A 15730-nucleotide genomic window follows, 5' to 3' on the forward strand; every position below is an offset into this window, starting at 1 on the left:
CTTCTAGGACAGACCATAACACTTTGAATGGATGTGGAAGTAGAGGAATATGTTCCCTGCTGTCTGGCAAAGTCCAACACCAGATCAAAAAAGATAAGGCATAGATCACCTGGAATATTAGGTGTTCTACTAAAAGGTGCCATGAGCTGAAAAATACAAACTGTATAGGTACAGACATTTTTATATTCTGTGTTTTTACCACCATGTAGTGCCAGATCTTGCTCATTTCATTTAATTTGTTCTAAGGATTGCAACTGGCAAAGGAAATGGAGGTGGGTAATATCATATGAAAATGTGTTTTAAATTAAAAGGAGATGAGGGAAAATATTTGAAAGCAATTTTTCCTGTGTTTGAAATATAGAAAACTTGCAGTTTCTGGAAGACTGTGCCAGCCATTGGATTAGTACTTCCTTTCACACACCCTCACAATCCGGAAATATGTGATCTCACCAGATGTAGTGTGAGTATTGTTGGCAGTTGTATCGAACCAAATTGTGAGAGGAAACTGTGTGCCTTTCCGAACATGAATGAGCAACTGGCAAGTGACTGAAATGTTTTTTGCTGTAATGATCCTTTGCAATGTACTGCATAAATTCCTCTGGAATGAAAACGTGAAACGGACCAAAGTTATAGCCCTGAAACCAAAGATCAATTTACATTGTAGAAGGTTCTAAGCATAAATGAGACACCTTGGTTTTTGTTGGTGGGGGAACCAATTGATATCAAATCTGCCAAGTATGTTTCAAACATTAATCCTACATTCAGACAATGCCAGGCACAGAAGGTAAACATCTGTGAATAGAGACATTGTCCTGTCCTTAGGTTTCTTGGGATACTTATCTTTTACCCGTATCTTTTGCAACAGGGTGGTGTTAAATAAAAGAGAACTTGACATGTTGCATCAAAGCACATGTACAAATTAGATTTAGCATCCCCACCCTTATTAGGGTTTTAGAAACTGGAAAAGTTGAAAGCACTCTATATGTTTGAGTTTCAGCTCAGACTTTGCTATGAGTAATGACTTTCCTTGCTGTATTCTGTATGTTCAGATAAACAGAGACAACAACTGAGTGGCTGGCCAATCTTGGGCCAATGTGCTGATGCTTCTAGAGGAGGGGTGAAGAACGTTGAGCCTGTGGGCTTAATCTCGCCTCTGAATGTCCATCCTCCCTACATGGTCTATGTCCCTCAGCTCTCGTAGCCCAATCATGGCAAAACTGTTCAGTATTTTTATGAAGTTGCTGCCACTGTCCTTTTGATTTTATTCTCCACTTTATTTCAGAGTCAAAACCTGCAATCAGTTCCGTATCTAACTTTTATATGGTTATCTTGCTTGCCAAGTTGCTAAAAACAATAACAAATCTTTATGGAAACATTTAAATTTATTTATTTATTTAAAACATTTCTATGCCGCCCCATTCACTGAAGCCTCGGGGCGCCTCACAACATAAATTAAAATATAATACATTCAAAATATTAAACAAATTAACAATATAAAATAAGTTGCCCTGGCCAGATAAAATAAGCAAATAATATTAACAATTAAAATGACGTTTAAATTGAGATGTTATACTAATGAATGCAAGTCTGAATATAGTGGATGAATACTCCTGTGCTAGCTTCCATCTGTTTAAATGTAAAAGTGTTGGCAGAACCACTTCTAAAATTATGAACGATCAGGGAAAGAAGATGCACAATTTACAAATGCGGTTGTATTCAGTCTATCCTATGTCACGACTTGGGCTCATGCAATAGAACTTTTTGTTTTTCTTCCCCTTCACCCCACATCCCCAAAATAGGATTTTGAGGGCCATCCAACTCTTCAGAAATGTTCCCCAGATGAACTTAGCCATGACACCAACTCAAGACCCACTTCATGCATGCTTTCTTGAAGGGTGACCCAACTAGTATATTACAGTAGGATGATGATTCTCTTTTTTTTGCGCGGGGGGGTGTATTTTGATTGTCATATCTTAGGATTTTATTATTTTTGTTAACCTTGTGGAAAGTATACTGGAAACATTTATGTGTTTGATTTGTCCTCCCATAATGCTAAGAAAATGGCACTCAAAGTGTCTCACAGTCATACAGAAAGAAAAATCTGAATAAATCAACAATAAAATGTATACAGGAAAAGCACAATTACTTAAATAATTGCATAATCAGGGGTTTTTGTCATTTTTGGTCTGGGAGAAGCATGAGGAAAATCTATCAGTTTCTATCTTGCTGGAGGACAGATACAACCCTTTCTTGGTCCTTCTTGCAGTGATATGTAGATGCTTTTACATCCAGAAGGCCCACTTCAAACATCAGAGAAAAGGAAACAAACTCAATTCATTTTTTTACTTGCTTCTTCCTAACATTTTGACCAGTTGTTAGAATACAATGCCACCTTGTCATTTAATTTCTGTGGCAGCAGTTATATTTCTTTTGTGTTACTACAGGTCAGCAAAACAGGGAGCGTAATAGAAATCTTGATCAAAATAAAGGGATACTGAACTTCCTCAGAATGGATTCAATCAAAAATATTGATTTTTCAAGACCAAAGAGCATTTTTACATGCAGCTCAAGCTGAAGTTGGTGCTCCATTTTGCTCCCAGTACTGCCTTTGCAACCTTGACCAGGCCAAGAGATCACCAGGCCCTTCTGTTCCCCTTGTCGGGGACAAGGATTCAAATGGGAGAGTGCCACCATTAGATGTGAGACCATCCCTTTCCCCAAGGAATTGTGGGAAAACAGGTCTATGACTCAAAGGAATCATGGGGAAATAGTCCCTGTTTCCTAATATCCTTACATTCCCCATGTTCTGTCCATAGGCCCCATTGTTCACACCTGTGGCAGCATTTGTGGCTTAAGAAAAGCAGTGCCTGTTGTCTTTGCTTGTCAGGGTAGTTGGGTCAGAGAAAGGTAACTATGGCAACATGGACTGGGGTGCCAATATAGGCCCATGTCAAGCCAAGTATAGGCTTCAAAGGGATCTGAGCCCATTTCCAAATGGGCTTCAGGATATTAAAGTTTTTACGCTCCTCTTGAAATGTACCATCACCAATACAGAATAAAATACAGTGAACAGGGAAAATATCTGAAGGTATCATATATCTGAAGAACTGTTGCTTTCGCTAAGAATTGTTCTTTAACAAAATGCTACCCCTCCTACAACCCTGAATGTTTTACGAATATTTACTGAAGTACAAAGTGTGTGTATATTTTATGAATAGTTATAAAGGCAACTTCCTTGTTTGTTGTATGTATGAGAAGGCGCATTTTTAAAGGGAAGGACAGGAAAGAGAGAGACACAGAGAAATGAATGCTGCCTGGAGTTTGCTGTCTACAGTGCTTGGACAGCATTCTGATTAATTTTCTATGTAGGCTTCCAGATGTTGGAATTTCATCCCAATTTTAAAGTATCACTAATGTTTAACAGGACATGTGCGGAGTATAGCCTTTAACAAAGTTCTCTTTCATAAACCTAGGCTCTGGTCGCAAAACAGAATCCAGGGAAATATTTCTGACCAGGAGCTGAGTGAACAGAAATTCCGAGGGGGGAAAGAGCCCCATACAAGATGAGGAAGCCTGGATTGTTGCCACACCTGCTTAGGAAGATCACGGATAGGCACCGAGCATTACATTTACACTTTATGAACACAGCACTCTTGGTGCTTATTTGGACGGGCATTTCCAAAGCCCAGAAGGATTGCACAGGTGTGGAGTGCAAGCAGCTGGAAAACTGCATCGAAGAAGTGCTCGAGCCAGATGAATGCTGTGCCTCCTGCCTGCAGCACGGCTGCACCTGTGAGGGCTACCAGTACTATGACTGCGTCAATGTGGGCTTCATCAACGGCAAAGTCCCCGAAGGGCAGTCTTACTTCGTCGACTTTGGGAGCACGGAATGCTCCTGCCCCAAGGGGGGAGGAAAGATCAGCTGCCAGTTCATGCTCTGCCCAGACCTCCCGCCCAACTGCATCGACGCAGTGCTCCCGTCGGACGGGTGCCCGCAGTGCGGGAGAATAGGTTGCGTCCACGAGGATCAGAAGTATGCAGCGGGGCACACGTTCCACATGCCTCCATGCAAAGTATGCCATTGCCCCAATTCCGGAGGGGACCTCATGTGCTACCAGCTGCCAGACTGTAACCAGTCCACGCTAAACCTCCATAGCCCATCCGATGCTGGAGACACTGAACCGGAGCGGCACTATGATGATCCCTACAGTTACGACCAGGAGGCCCCTGAGGCAGACACCACTCAGGTGGAGCCGCCCAAAAAGTACTACAGTTACTCGGCACATGTGGAGCAAGAGAGCATGGGGCAAGAGCAAAGTGAGGATTATGATTACCTTGCAAGCAGTGTCACTTCCCCACCGCCAACCCACCCTGCTCCACACACAGAAGCAACTCTGCCTCCAACCAGCAAAAATGTCCCCACAACGCACCCTCCCGAAACTAGCTGTGCCACTAAAAAGAGGGAGGGAATGATTTCCACAAGCACCGCGTCAACAGCCAAGGTGCAGCAGAGTCCTGACTCAGTGACCACTGCAAATGGCATTTTAAAGGAAGGAGTGGTGGTTACAACTGAGATGCCCAGAAAGGTGGCACGATTTGGGAAGAAAAACCCAGCAAATCGAGAGAGAAATGAGCAAGAAGAAAATGCCCGCTTTAGAATCAAACTAAACCTGAAAAAAGACAGCAAGCAGAAGGAACACAGATTGTTGGGATTAAAGGAGTCCAATATGACTCGGTTGCATGGGCCAAACTCTTTGCTGGAGAAAGAGGAAGGAAATAATTTTCCCCAGGTCAAGTTTAATCCAACTCCACCATCTCCCATTGCGCTGAAAGAAGACAACAACCGGATATCACAAAAGCAATCTCAGACACTTTATCATTACCAGCCTGATGAGGATGTAGATCCCAATTCTGTTCATACTTCCTCAAAGTTACCAAAAGGTAAGATTATGTATTAACACAATTACATTAAATCATTGTCTTTGCCTTCTTTCAGCCTTATACAATCTTCAGTGTGGTTGTGATATTCAGTAATATTGATTTTCTCACAACCTCAGTGGCCATAATCAAGTTTGTGCTGAACGGTGGCCTATAGCTAAGTATGGACTTCTGGGAGTTCCCAGATGGCCAGTCTTCCCACTTAGCCCCACTCCTTTCCCCCAGCCTCCCCATGAGCTCTGATCATGTTGATTTGTGCTGACCGTCGAGTACATTTTGTTACCACCTTAAACTGTAGTTGACTCATGCAAAGTATTTACTGCGAAGCTGTTCACTGCTTGGCAAGATAAATTTGCTAAAATTATCAATGAGTTTTTGGTTAATTCCCTATTATTTGCTAAATGGCCAGAACCATGTATCTAGATGGTAATAGTATTTTGTAGTTAGTTTTGACAGTATATATATATGACAGTTAACCTTTACTAGCTTAACACAGCCTGTGCACAGAGTGACCAAAGCTGCCTGTTAGGTCTAGCATTCAACCATGAGTTGGGGAGCTGAGGAACATTTTATTATGTGGTCATCTGAAGTAAGGTGAAGCAATGAAGAAGCAGATAATTGTATTTCTGTGAATGGGCAGGTCAGATGAGCATCCTGCCCGTGGTTGCAAGCACCTGGAAGGAAGTTGTCATTGGGTGAATGGCCACCTGCTGGCATCTCATGTGCTTGAGCATGCAAGTACATTCTCTTCATTTGGAGCACGTTGGAGAACTGCAACCAACAAGCAAACAGCCCTCTGAGAATGGTAACCTGAATGCTGTTCTTGTGAGAGTGCTGAAAGCAGACCTTACCAGTGTAGATATAGCAAAGGATGAATACATGCTACATTTCTGATTCAGCTTCCAGTATACTTTATGTCCCCTTTATGTTATTGACATGTTTTAACAAGCTCACAATCATGTTTCATCGTGGCCACATTTAATATCTGCAAAATGTTCAGGAAGCACTGATTATATAGGGGCTTGACCTTCGTTTCTTTTCTTTTCTGTAACAATAAGTCAGATCCCTTCCTGTTCCTGTTCTGATAAGATGAGAACTGAGATCAGATCAGGATGGCCGTTGTCCAAAAAAAGCTCTGTTCATGATCGAAAGATTGGGATGCCTGCCTCTCCCTTTCCTGTGAATGCTAGAGCCCCTGTGCTTGCATTTCTCATTTGTTTTCTTGCCAGTGCTGACTTAATCATTTATGATTGCCATCCTAATCAGGCAGAGATCTGATGTGTTCAGACTGTGGTAAAATAATATCCTGAACTAGGTCCAACAGCCTAGTGCCAAAGGATAACATGCGTTCGTTTGTTCAGTGCATGGACTGCATGCCTGGCCGGTGAGTGTTAAAGTTGGGCAGTTGCCACTTCATGATCTATTGGAAAGCACACACCCGCAGAGGAGAAGGTCACGGTGCGTGCGGAGCACAAAAAGCCTCTCTGCAGGCTTCTCTTCAGTCCTTCCCCAGGTGGCTTTGGAGACCAGTTTCCCCACTGTAATGTGGAAAGCGTGGGCAATGGTTCCAGCATGACCATCTCTTGGTTTTGGGGGCCACTTGCCTTCAGGAGACCCCTACTTCTGACTGCACACTCTCCCTGATGTGCTTATACCTGGCCCTTTGCTCATCTTTTCCTTCTGGCCCCATCTGCACCACTGCTCAAGCGAGACCAGCAGCGCTTGCTCTTGTCATGGCTTGTGTGCTCCGAGAGGGCAGCCACGCAAACAGATTTTGGAGCCACACAGTTTTTAGCAGGTCAGTGGCTGTAGAACAGTGAGCTACATGCATTGCTGGATGGAAGGTTGAATATCACGTCTAGGACCTTCACCTAGATGACGCTTGCGGGAAGCATCTAGCATGCACGGCTGGCATCGGAGACCAGCACTGTGGAGTCCTGTAAAGGGCCAAACTCCAGCAGGTGGGGTACTGTGATCCCGGTGCCCCAGGACCACTTCCTCCTCACTGTGATTGCCTGTTCAACTGCCCTGTCACCTCCTTGCCCTTGCCCTCCTCTCCTTGGGGCAGTGGTATGGATCAGGCCTAGACGGAAAGGGTGATGGTATGGCCAGTGGTAACTGTGGCCAGCAGTGGCATTAGCAATCATCATGTGTGTGTGATGGCTGGATATGCTGGCTGAAGCTGATGGGAGGGGTAGTCCAAACTGCTGGAGGACATCACATTTGGTGAAGGGTGCTCTATGGTAGGGTTGGGAATGAGAAGCATGTTGCCACCACCAGTAATTGCAGCCTGCACGTTGATTTCTTCTTGTTGCCTTCTAGCAAGGGCACAATGTCACCTCGCTGCACCATGAGTGTTCCCACTCCTGCAAGTAGCTCCCGGTGAATGCAGGGGGGCAGGTTGTAGATATTACTAGACATTCCCAAGGGCAGCGGAGATGACACGGGGCTGCTGTTTTTCAGTGTCAGCCTGGCAGCTTTTATCTGGCCTAAGAGGATCGCAGGACATTGTCAGAGCTAAACTGTAGGCAGCCTCGGAGTTGAAGCCAGGAACCAGGAGCCAAGCCAAAGATCAGAGCTGGGATTCAGAGCCAGAGAACAAGCTGAGAGTCAGAATGAGCCAGAGCTAATAAACATGATTTTTGCTGAAGCAAAGTCTCTGCTTGCACAGGAAGACTGCCTGGTGAAGGTCAGTGACCAGCATGATGACTTCAGTAACTGGGAATCCTTGACTTCCTAGGGAAACACTTCACCTTATAACTCTTCTGGTTCAACCCACAGGACAGCTGTGGACAGAACTGCAGTTTCTGGATTAGAGTGTCCTGCAGTTCCTGACACTCAACAGCGTGACTTTGGAGGAAGGGCAAAGGAGCTGGTGGCTCCGAAGTCCATGGGACTGTGCATCTGCTCTAGATTTACCTCCAGATCTTTAATCTGTTATCCAGGGCACAAACTTATTTTGTGGATAGGGTTCAGCACCATGGATAGCGCTGTTAAAAGTTCAAGTGCCAATCTGGAGTGGCTACACAGCCCTGCTGGTGCCATCAGCCTTCACTGGGGAGGGGTTTGTACTGCCCATTACTATGAGCATGTCTGTTGAGACAGCCCTGCTCCATCATCAGGATGATGTTTTATCAGTACTTGTTTTACACCCACATATATAGACAGAGTGGAAGGGCAAAACCCCAGCATATACATTCAGCCTCGGTGACCCTGTGATGTGGGGAGGAACAGCATGAGAGTCCCCTGTTTTCTACATAGTCCTCAAAGTGAAAGATCAAAGGACAAATGGCTCAGTTTTAAAAACTAGCAAATCTCAAATTTATGGAAAACACATATTGGCCCAGCTGCCCATTAGATTGGCCTAGTTTTTAAGAGGAAATCTGTTATTGGGAATGTCCCAAGATGCCGGTAGATGGATGGTCTATAAAAGCCTTAGAGAGAGAGAGAGAGAGAGAGAGAGAGAGAGAGAGAGAGAGAGAGAGATAAAATGTGGCAGTATGCTACTAACGACTTCCTGGTTGCTTTTGTGGAAAGTGGGTGTGGCCATCCATCTGTGGTTTGTTTAGCATTACATGCAACCCAGGAACTCTGGTTGTCTCTTCCATAACAAGCCAGTGAAATAAACCATATTTTGTCACTGAGTGTGTTCTTTGGCTTGTTAGGGCAAAGGCAAGTCAGAGTCCTGGTTCATATGACAAATAATCCAGAGATGGGAAGGCCTATGGGTTGTTTTGTTGCTGGAGTGGAAGCAGCCAGGTAGCCAATGTCAGCAAGCACATTCTATAGGTGCAGACCTTGCTGGTAGCCTTAATGTGTTGCATGCAGCTGCATCTCTTGGTGTGTGCATGTGTTCTACTTTAAAGTACAAGCAGCTAAATCCAGATCAGCACTACAGCACATGGGATGGATGGAAAATTTATCCTTTCCTGCCTGCCAATTTAAAAAATCCCATGGATGACAAAGGAGCTTTGTTTCTCCTTAGCTCTAATGGATCCATTTGGATCGTGGTGGGGAGGGAAGGATAAAGATGTCTATGAATGCTGTGGTATTGAACTGGATTGGGTCCCCATACTTACCAGAAAGAATAATCAATATTATTTTTATTTATTTCATTTCTATAGCCAGATTTGCCCATAGCCAAAGCTTTCTGGGCAGTTTGCAACAAGATGGAACTATGTGCTAGCTATTTAATATACTGTGTAATTTGTAAGTAGGTGTAGAAAGAAGGAATGGATGCAGAATGGCTATATTTTCTGGTGCCAGAAGCATAATTCCTACCCTTGCATTTACAGGGTCCTGAAATAGTTCTGAGCACCATTGCAGCCATTAGAACTAAGTCATTCAACCCCTTCCATTTCTCCCATTGTATTATAATCATGATTCCAGGCAGCCACTGTGACTAACTTTGGCATCATTTAAAGGGGATTTTGAAAACATTGGCAGGACTCTGGTGGTATTTCATGGACATTGCTTTTATTGACATAGGCTGGATGGGGTTTAAAGCAGTACCAGCAGACTTGAACTGTACGTTTCTAGGGGAGGGGGTGGGCAGAGGTAGCTGCTGCCTTTAAAAACTGGGAAAACTGCAAGCCCCACCCAAACTCTGCAGCCATGACTATCACACCTTCTTCTAAATTTTTATTTTTTTATTGTTTTTCTACAAATAAAACAAATAATCATTCAAAAGACATCAGACCTACTGGATTATTATCTTATTCTCTACAGTTACTCTATATTTCAGCCCTAAGTGCAATCCTGCTTCTCTAGCCATTGATTTAGAAAAGTCCCAAGTTTGGTAATAGTATGTTTCTTCTTTCTCCTTAAGAGACAAAGTCAATCTAGCCATTTCTGCACAATCCAGTATCTTCTTTAATATTGATTCTTCATTCCTCCAGTGTTGTGCAAATACAATCCTTGCTGCTGTGATTACATATAAAGTTAAATATATACTTTGCAAAAGAAGAAGGGGACGGCAGAGGATGAGGTGGCTAGAGGGAGTCACTGAAGCAGTTGATGTGAGCTTAAGTGGACTCCGGGGGATGGTGGAGGACAGGGAGGCCTGGAGGAATGTTGTCCATGGGGTCGCAATGGGTTGGACACGACTTCGCAACCAACAACAATATACTTTGTCAAAATCATCTGGTAAAATGCCTAACCGAAATACTTCAGACTTAAAGATTACATGCGCTTCTAACATTTTCCTAAGCCAGTATTTTAACCCAGTATTTTTTTGCTTTATCACAAGTCCACCACATATGATAGAAAGTACCAGGTTTTTGATCAAACTTCCAACACCTATTTGACATATCTGAAAACATTTCTACTAATCTATTTGGTGATAAGTACCATCTATAAAACGTTTTGTAAAGGTTTTCTTTATATGAAGTTGCCAAAGTTATCTTAATATTTCTTTCCCACAACTTTTGCCATTTCTGCAACTCAATATTATATCCAAAATTTTGTGCCCACAATATCATAGTTTCCTTAACTTGTTCATCTTCCATTTTCATGTCTATGAGAAAGCTATGTGATCTTTTAATCATTTTTTCAGCTGAGCTTAACATTATTTGATCAAACATTGTCTGTTCCTTATAAAACCCATACATTTTATAATCTTTAGTATGCCTTGATTGTATTTGCATTTGAAGCCACCAAGATAAGTCAATGCTCTGTTCTTGTAATTCTTGGTTTGGTTTCAATCTTCCTTCATAATCAAGAATATCATTATAAGTCACAATCTTATTAAAATTCAATACATTAGGGTATACAAGAGCTTCCATAGGTGAAAGCCATCTCAGTATCTTAGTATAAAGTTTTGTCTTTAATTTTTCCTAAACCAAAATCAATGAATTTCTAATATAATGATTTTGAAAATACCCATGAGTTTTATGTTTCTCATACCACAAAAAAGCATGCCACCCCAGACTATCAGACCTTCTTCCAGATGTACCCATCTAAAGCATTTCCTTTCTACTCCATCCTACTGTATTAGCCATGTCATGGCTTCACCAACAAACTGGCATTATGCAAGAGAAGTAGGAACCAAATCAGGATGATGACAATGACGACAGCATTTTTATATTGCCCATAGTCAAAGCACTCTGGGCAGTTTACAACAATAATCATAGAATCATATACTCAAGTCACCCATCCCAATTCTGACCAGGCCTGACCCTGCTTAGCTTCTAAGATTAGGCAGGATCAGGCATTTCAGGCTACATGGAAACTTATGACATAGAAACAGAATGAGTCAGAAGGGGCCTATGGGGCCATCCGGCAACCATCCTTGTGGCCCTATGCTGCACTGACTCTAACCTGGCTATATCCTTTCTGTAATGTGGAGCCCAGAACTGAACACAATACTTCAGTTGCGGGTGCACCAGAGTCACATAGAGTGGTAGTAATACCTCTCTCGATCTAGAAGCCACGCTTGTGGCTATGCAACCAAGGGTGGCATTCGCCCTCTTGACCACTGCATCACACTGCTGACTTATGTTTAGCCTGCCGTCAACCAGCACCCCGAGGTCCCTTTCACAAGTGCTGCTCCCCAGCCACTTGTCCCCTAACCTGTACTTATGACACCTATTCCTATGCCCCAAGTGCAAGAGCTTGCACTTATCCACATTAAATGCTACCCTGTTGTCTCTTGCCCACTTCCACAGTCTGTCCAGATCCTTCTGGATCTGGAGTACCTGCTCCTCACTTGTGACCACTGCCCCTGTTTCACTATCATCTGTGAATTTGATCAGCAGACTGCGCACCCCTCCTTCCATGTCGATATAAAAATTGAACAGGATCGGCCCCAGGACAGAGCCCTGACAAGGCATCAAAGGCAGACAAAGCATCATCATCACCAACATATTCTGCCTTTCTGCCTTCTGTGAGAAACCCAGAGAGGCTCACACAGTTCCGCTCCACTCTTCATAGCAACAACCCTGTGACCTAGAGAACAACCGTGAGTTTTTTTTAATCTTAAATGGACTTAATAGCCAACCAAGCATGGCACCAGGTGAACCTCCTTGTGGAAAGAGTTCCACAGATAAAATGCCTGGTCCCAGGGTGCTGTCCTGGTCACCACTGAGGTACCCAAGGCAGGGTCTCAAAAGCATTCCAGAAAATGGGTAAGAGAAGAGGCATCTATTTAAGCACTGGGGCCTGAGCCATAAAAGGCTTGGTAGAAAAGTATCAGTACCTCAGCTGAGTTTGGAACTGAGCCGGCAGCCAGTGGAACTCTTTTGAAACCAGCCAAATATTTTCCCACCAGGCTACCCCTGTGAAAATTCTAGCTGCTGCTTTTTGCACCAGCAGGAGTTGTCTGTAGGGAGAGCTTCACCATCAGTAGTCTAAATGGGAGCTTGCCAGAGTGTAGTTAATGTTGTTGTTATTGTTACAAGCCACTGAGTCATCTCTGACTTATAGCGATCCTATGAGTGGTAGCCTTCCAAAATGTCCTGCCCATGACAGACTGCTCTAAGTTCCAGCCTGTGGCTTCTTTTATAGAGTCCACCCATCACTTGTTTGGTCTTCCTTCTCTTCTTCTGCCTTTGGCTTTCCCCAGCCTGATGGTCTTCTCTGGAGAGTCTTGCCTTCTCATGATGTGTCCGACATATGACAGCCTCACTCTGCTTATTCAGGTACAAATGGATTAGACTCCATTGAAGTGCAAATATTGCAGCTACACAAGACTGATTTACATATAATTAGAGCTGTGCAAATTACAGGAAATGAAGCATTTGTTTTACATTTTCTGATGAAAATAGGTGATATTGACACATTTTTTAAACAGGAAGATTACAAAGGATCTATAAAAGCCTCTTGTAATGAGAAATGTCTTCTGTCATTGTTGGGAATAGAATCAAATTACTGTCTGGTAATGGTAGTTGCTTTAATTGGGGGTAATAGTGACTCATGTGAGTGTATCCATATGTGCTTCATGATTAAACACACATGTTGGTGGGGATTTTTTCTTGGTAACTCATAGAGCAAGTATGAGTGATGACTGTAGCCAGAAGTTTTTATTTTTTTAATTGACCATATGAAAATGGGGGAAAAATAGGTTTATTAAGCCATTTTTTCCTGTGCACTTTAGTTGCAGAGGTGAGACCTACTTTGCAGAAGTAATTCAGAGCAATTATGCTTACCTGCACTTTGCTTAGGCTCAGAAACACACTAGCAACCAGTGCAGCTGTACAGGTGTTGCATGGTCACACTCCTTGTCCCACCAACCTTGTGCTGTTGCTTTCTACACTAGGTGGATTTTCTGAACCATCTTCCAAGGCCTCCAGGCTGAATAACTCTGGTGTGGGGCCGAGGCAAGGCTCATCTTCTCCACATAGGCCTGCAGCTGCATCCCAGCCGAAACTGGTTAAACTCACACCTGGACAGCGCAGCTACCCACTTAGTGTGGAGTCTGGACCTTGCTATTGGTCTTTTAAGGGGATTAATACTATGTGTATTGTTGATAGTTATAATGGCTATAATTGACACTAGGGCAGGCAATGTTATGGTGGAATACAAGTCCCATCAGCCTGAACCTGCATGGCCAATATGCAGGATGATGGGAATTGCCAGCTGGCAAGATTGGGAGGGCCAGTTGCTTTCCATCTTTGATTTAAATCAGCATGTGAGCAAATCACAGCCTCTCATTTTTCTTGGGTGCCATTCTTCAAAGTGCAGTTCTGCATCCTTGGAGAACCCAGTACAAACCCCACCCCGCCAAATACCAGGTTGTGTGATCTATCATTTATTCCCACATATTTTAGCTACAATCTTCTGCATACCTAACTGGGAGGGCACTACACTGAACTCAATGCTGCTTACTTTTAAGAATAGGACTGCACTGTTAGCAATACATTACTGGGTTTTATACATATCCATTTTTGTCTGTCAGTAATGTTATAGCTTGATAATGTACCTCAGGAAATCTGTTAATGTTTTATCAACATGGTGATAGTTCCCAGAGCACTGAGACACTGTGCCATCCTGAGACATTGTGAAGGGAAGGATATAAAAGCTATAAATAAATAAATAATCTACATATATCTGGGTCTGAGCCCTCTTTGAAGGAGATTAGAAGGCTGTCCACCTGGAGAAGGGCCTTTTCTGTGGTGGCACCGTGGCCTTGGAATTTGCTTTTCAGAGAGGTGTGCCTGGCATCAACTCTATTCATTTTGGTGCCAGGCAAACCCTTTTTATTCTCCCTGCATTTTAAGATCTATCTGTGATTTTAGTGCTGTTTTATTGACTTATTATTCATTGTATGCTGCCACTGAGACACCTTAAAAGGGAGGCGTAAAACACTTTAAATAAATAAATGAATCTAACAATAGCAGCCTATATAAATATGCATACATTGAGGAAGATTTCTGTTCACAGAGAATTCTTACTGGGGCTCAAACTAATTATTGTATTTCTCCTGAAGTGGAAAGCATGGATGATTTTTCTGTTCTTATTAACAGTTTCCTGGCAAAAAAACGTTCAGATGTGGTTGGTTCCTTCATGCCTTTGGTTAAACATCTGTCTTCACTACTTCTGCGTTTTGGGGTTTTTTTTTTTTTTAACCATCTCTCTCTGCTGTTCAGTTCTCATCTTCTGAATCATGTGGGCTTTTAACCTGTGAAATGTCACATAATAATAGACTACAGTTCATATGTTCTGAATCATGTGGGCTTTTAACCTGTGAAATGTCACATAATAGTAGACTACAGTTCATATGTTCTTTTTCTTTCTTTAATTTCCATTTTTCCCCTTTAATTTGGTATTCTACTGCTGAGCACATTTCGTTTTCTCTCTGGAAGGAATAACATTGATGGGCTTGGAGTAAGTTAGATAATTACTGTCAGTGCAAACCCAGTGCAAACTTCCAAGCAACACAGCCATTGAGAAAGCTAATAATTGGGACCAAAGAATGCAAATTACCCTTTGTTATTTCAGGTGGGCTAATCAGAGAAAAAAATGATGAATCAAAGCAAGGTGTTTTGAAGATAATGTGTAGGGGGGAGAAGCCCAGAAAAAAAATATTCAGGGGAAAAACGTCCTTCTGCCACTTTTTTTTCCCCAAGAATTGTTTTTGTTTTTTATGAAAAATTTGAAAACTTGAACAGCTTTGGATTATAGAATGTGTTATTTTAGAACTCAGAACAAGCCCAGCCTTTAACCCCTCCAAGATACTTTCTAAAAAAAGGTTTTATAAAACTTTTATAGAAACACTAGAGATGTAAAATGTTGGAAATAATGAAGCAATGAAGGCAAGGTATTTTTTTAAATATTTTTGCAAGTTTTTTCAGTCTTTCTACCATTCCTGATTAAAATAATTGATCTAATGTATGATTTACTTCTAGATATTCCAAAGTTATGCTCTGTTTCCCTCCATATAGGTAGAGTCACCATATCATAACTTGAAGAAAATGTGTATTGTTGACAATCTGCATTTTCTTCTACATGATCCTGCATTTCTAGATTTATTCTGGTTAGATGCTGTTGTTGTTGTTAGTCACGAAGTCATGTCCGACCCATCGCGACCCCATGGACAACATTCCTCCAGGCCTTCCTGTCCTCCACCATCCCCCAGAGTCCACTTAAGCTCACACCAACTGCTTCAGTGACTCCATCCATCCACCTCATTCTCTGCCGTCCCCGCCTTCTTTTGCCTTCTATTGTTCCCAGCATTAGGCTCTTCTCCAGGGAGTCCTTCCTTCTCATTAGGTGGCCAGAGTATTTGAGTTTCATCTTCAGGATCTGGTCTTCTAAAGAGCAGTCAGAGCTGATCTCCTCTAGGACTGACCGGTTT

At 42.6% G+C, this 15730-nt stretch overlaps 1 protein-coding gene across 3 annotated transcripts in view; it reads left to right on the top strand.

Annotated features, from left to right (window-relative positions):
- FBLN2 (fibulin 2) overlaps positions 1-15730 on the top strand; it is a 127968-nt gene that overhangs the window by 24330 nt on the left and 87908 nt on the right. For all 3 annotated transcript variants that reach the window (XM_044451484.1, XM_044451485.1, XM_044451486.1), the window contains exon 2: positions 3474-4941. In XM_044451484.1, coding sequence (XP_044307419.1) covers positions 3564-4941 — 1378 coding nt within the window. In that variant the 5' untranslated portion in view covers positions 3474-3563. The remainder of the gene's footprint in view (positions 1-3473; positions 4942-15730) is intronic.

The sequence above is a fragment of the Varanus komodoensis genome, unplaced genomic scaffold (genome assembly GCF_004798865.1).
Source record: "Varanus komodoensis strain SLA01 unplaced genomic scaffold, ASM479886v1 scaffold6_2, whole genome shotgun sequence".
In the NCBI taxonomy this organism is placed as follows: Eukaryota; Metazoa; Chordata; class Lepidosauria; order Squamata; family Varanidae; genus Varanus; species Varanus komodoensis.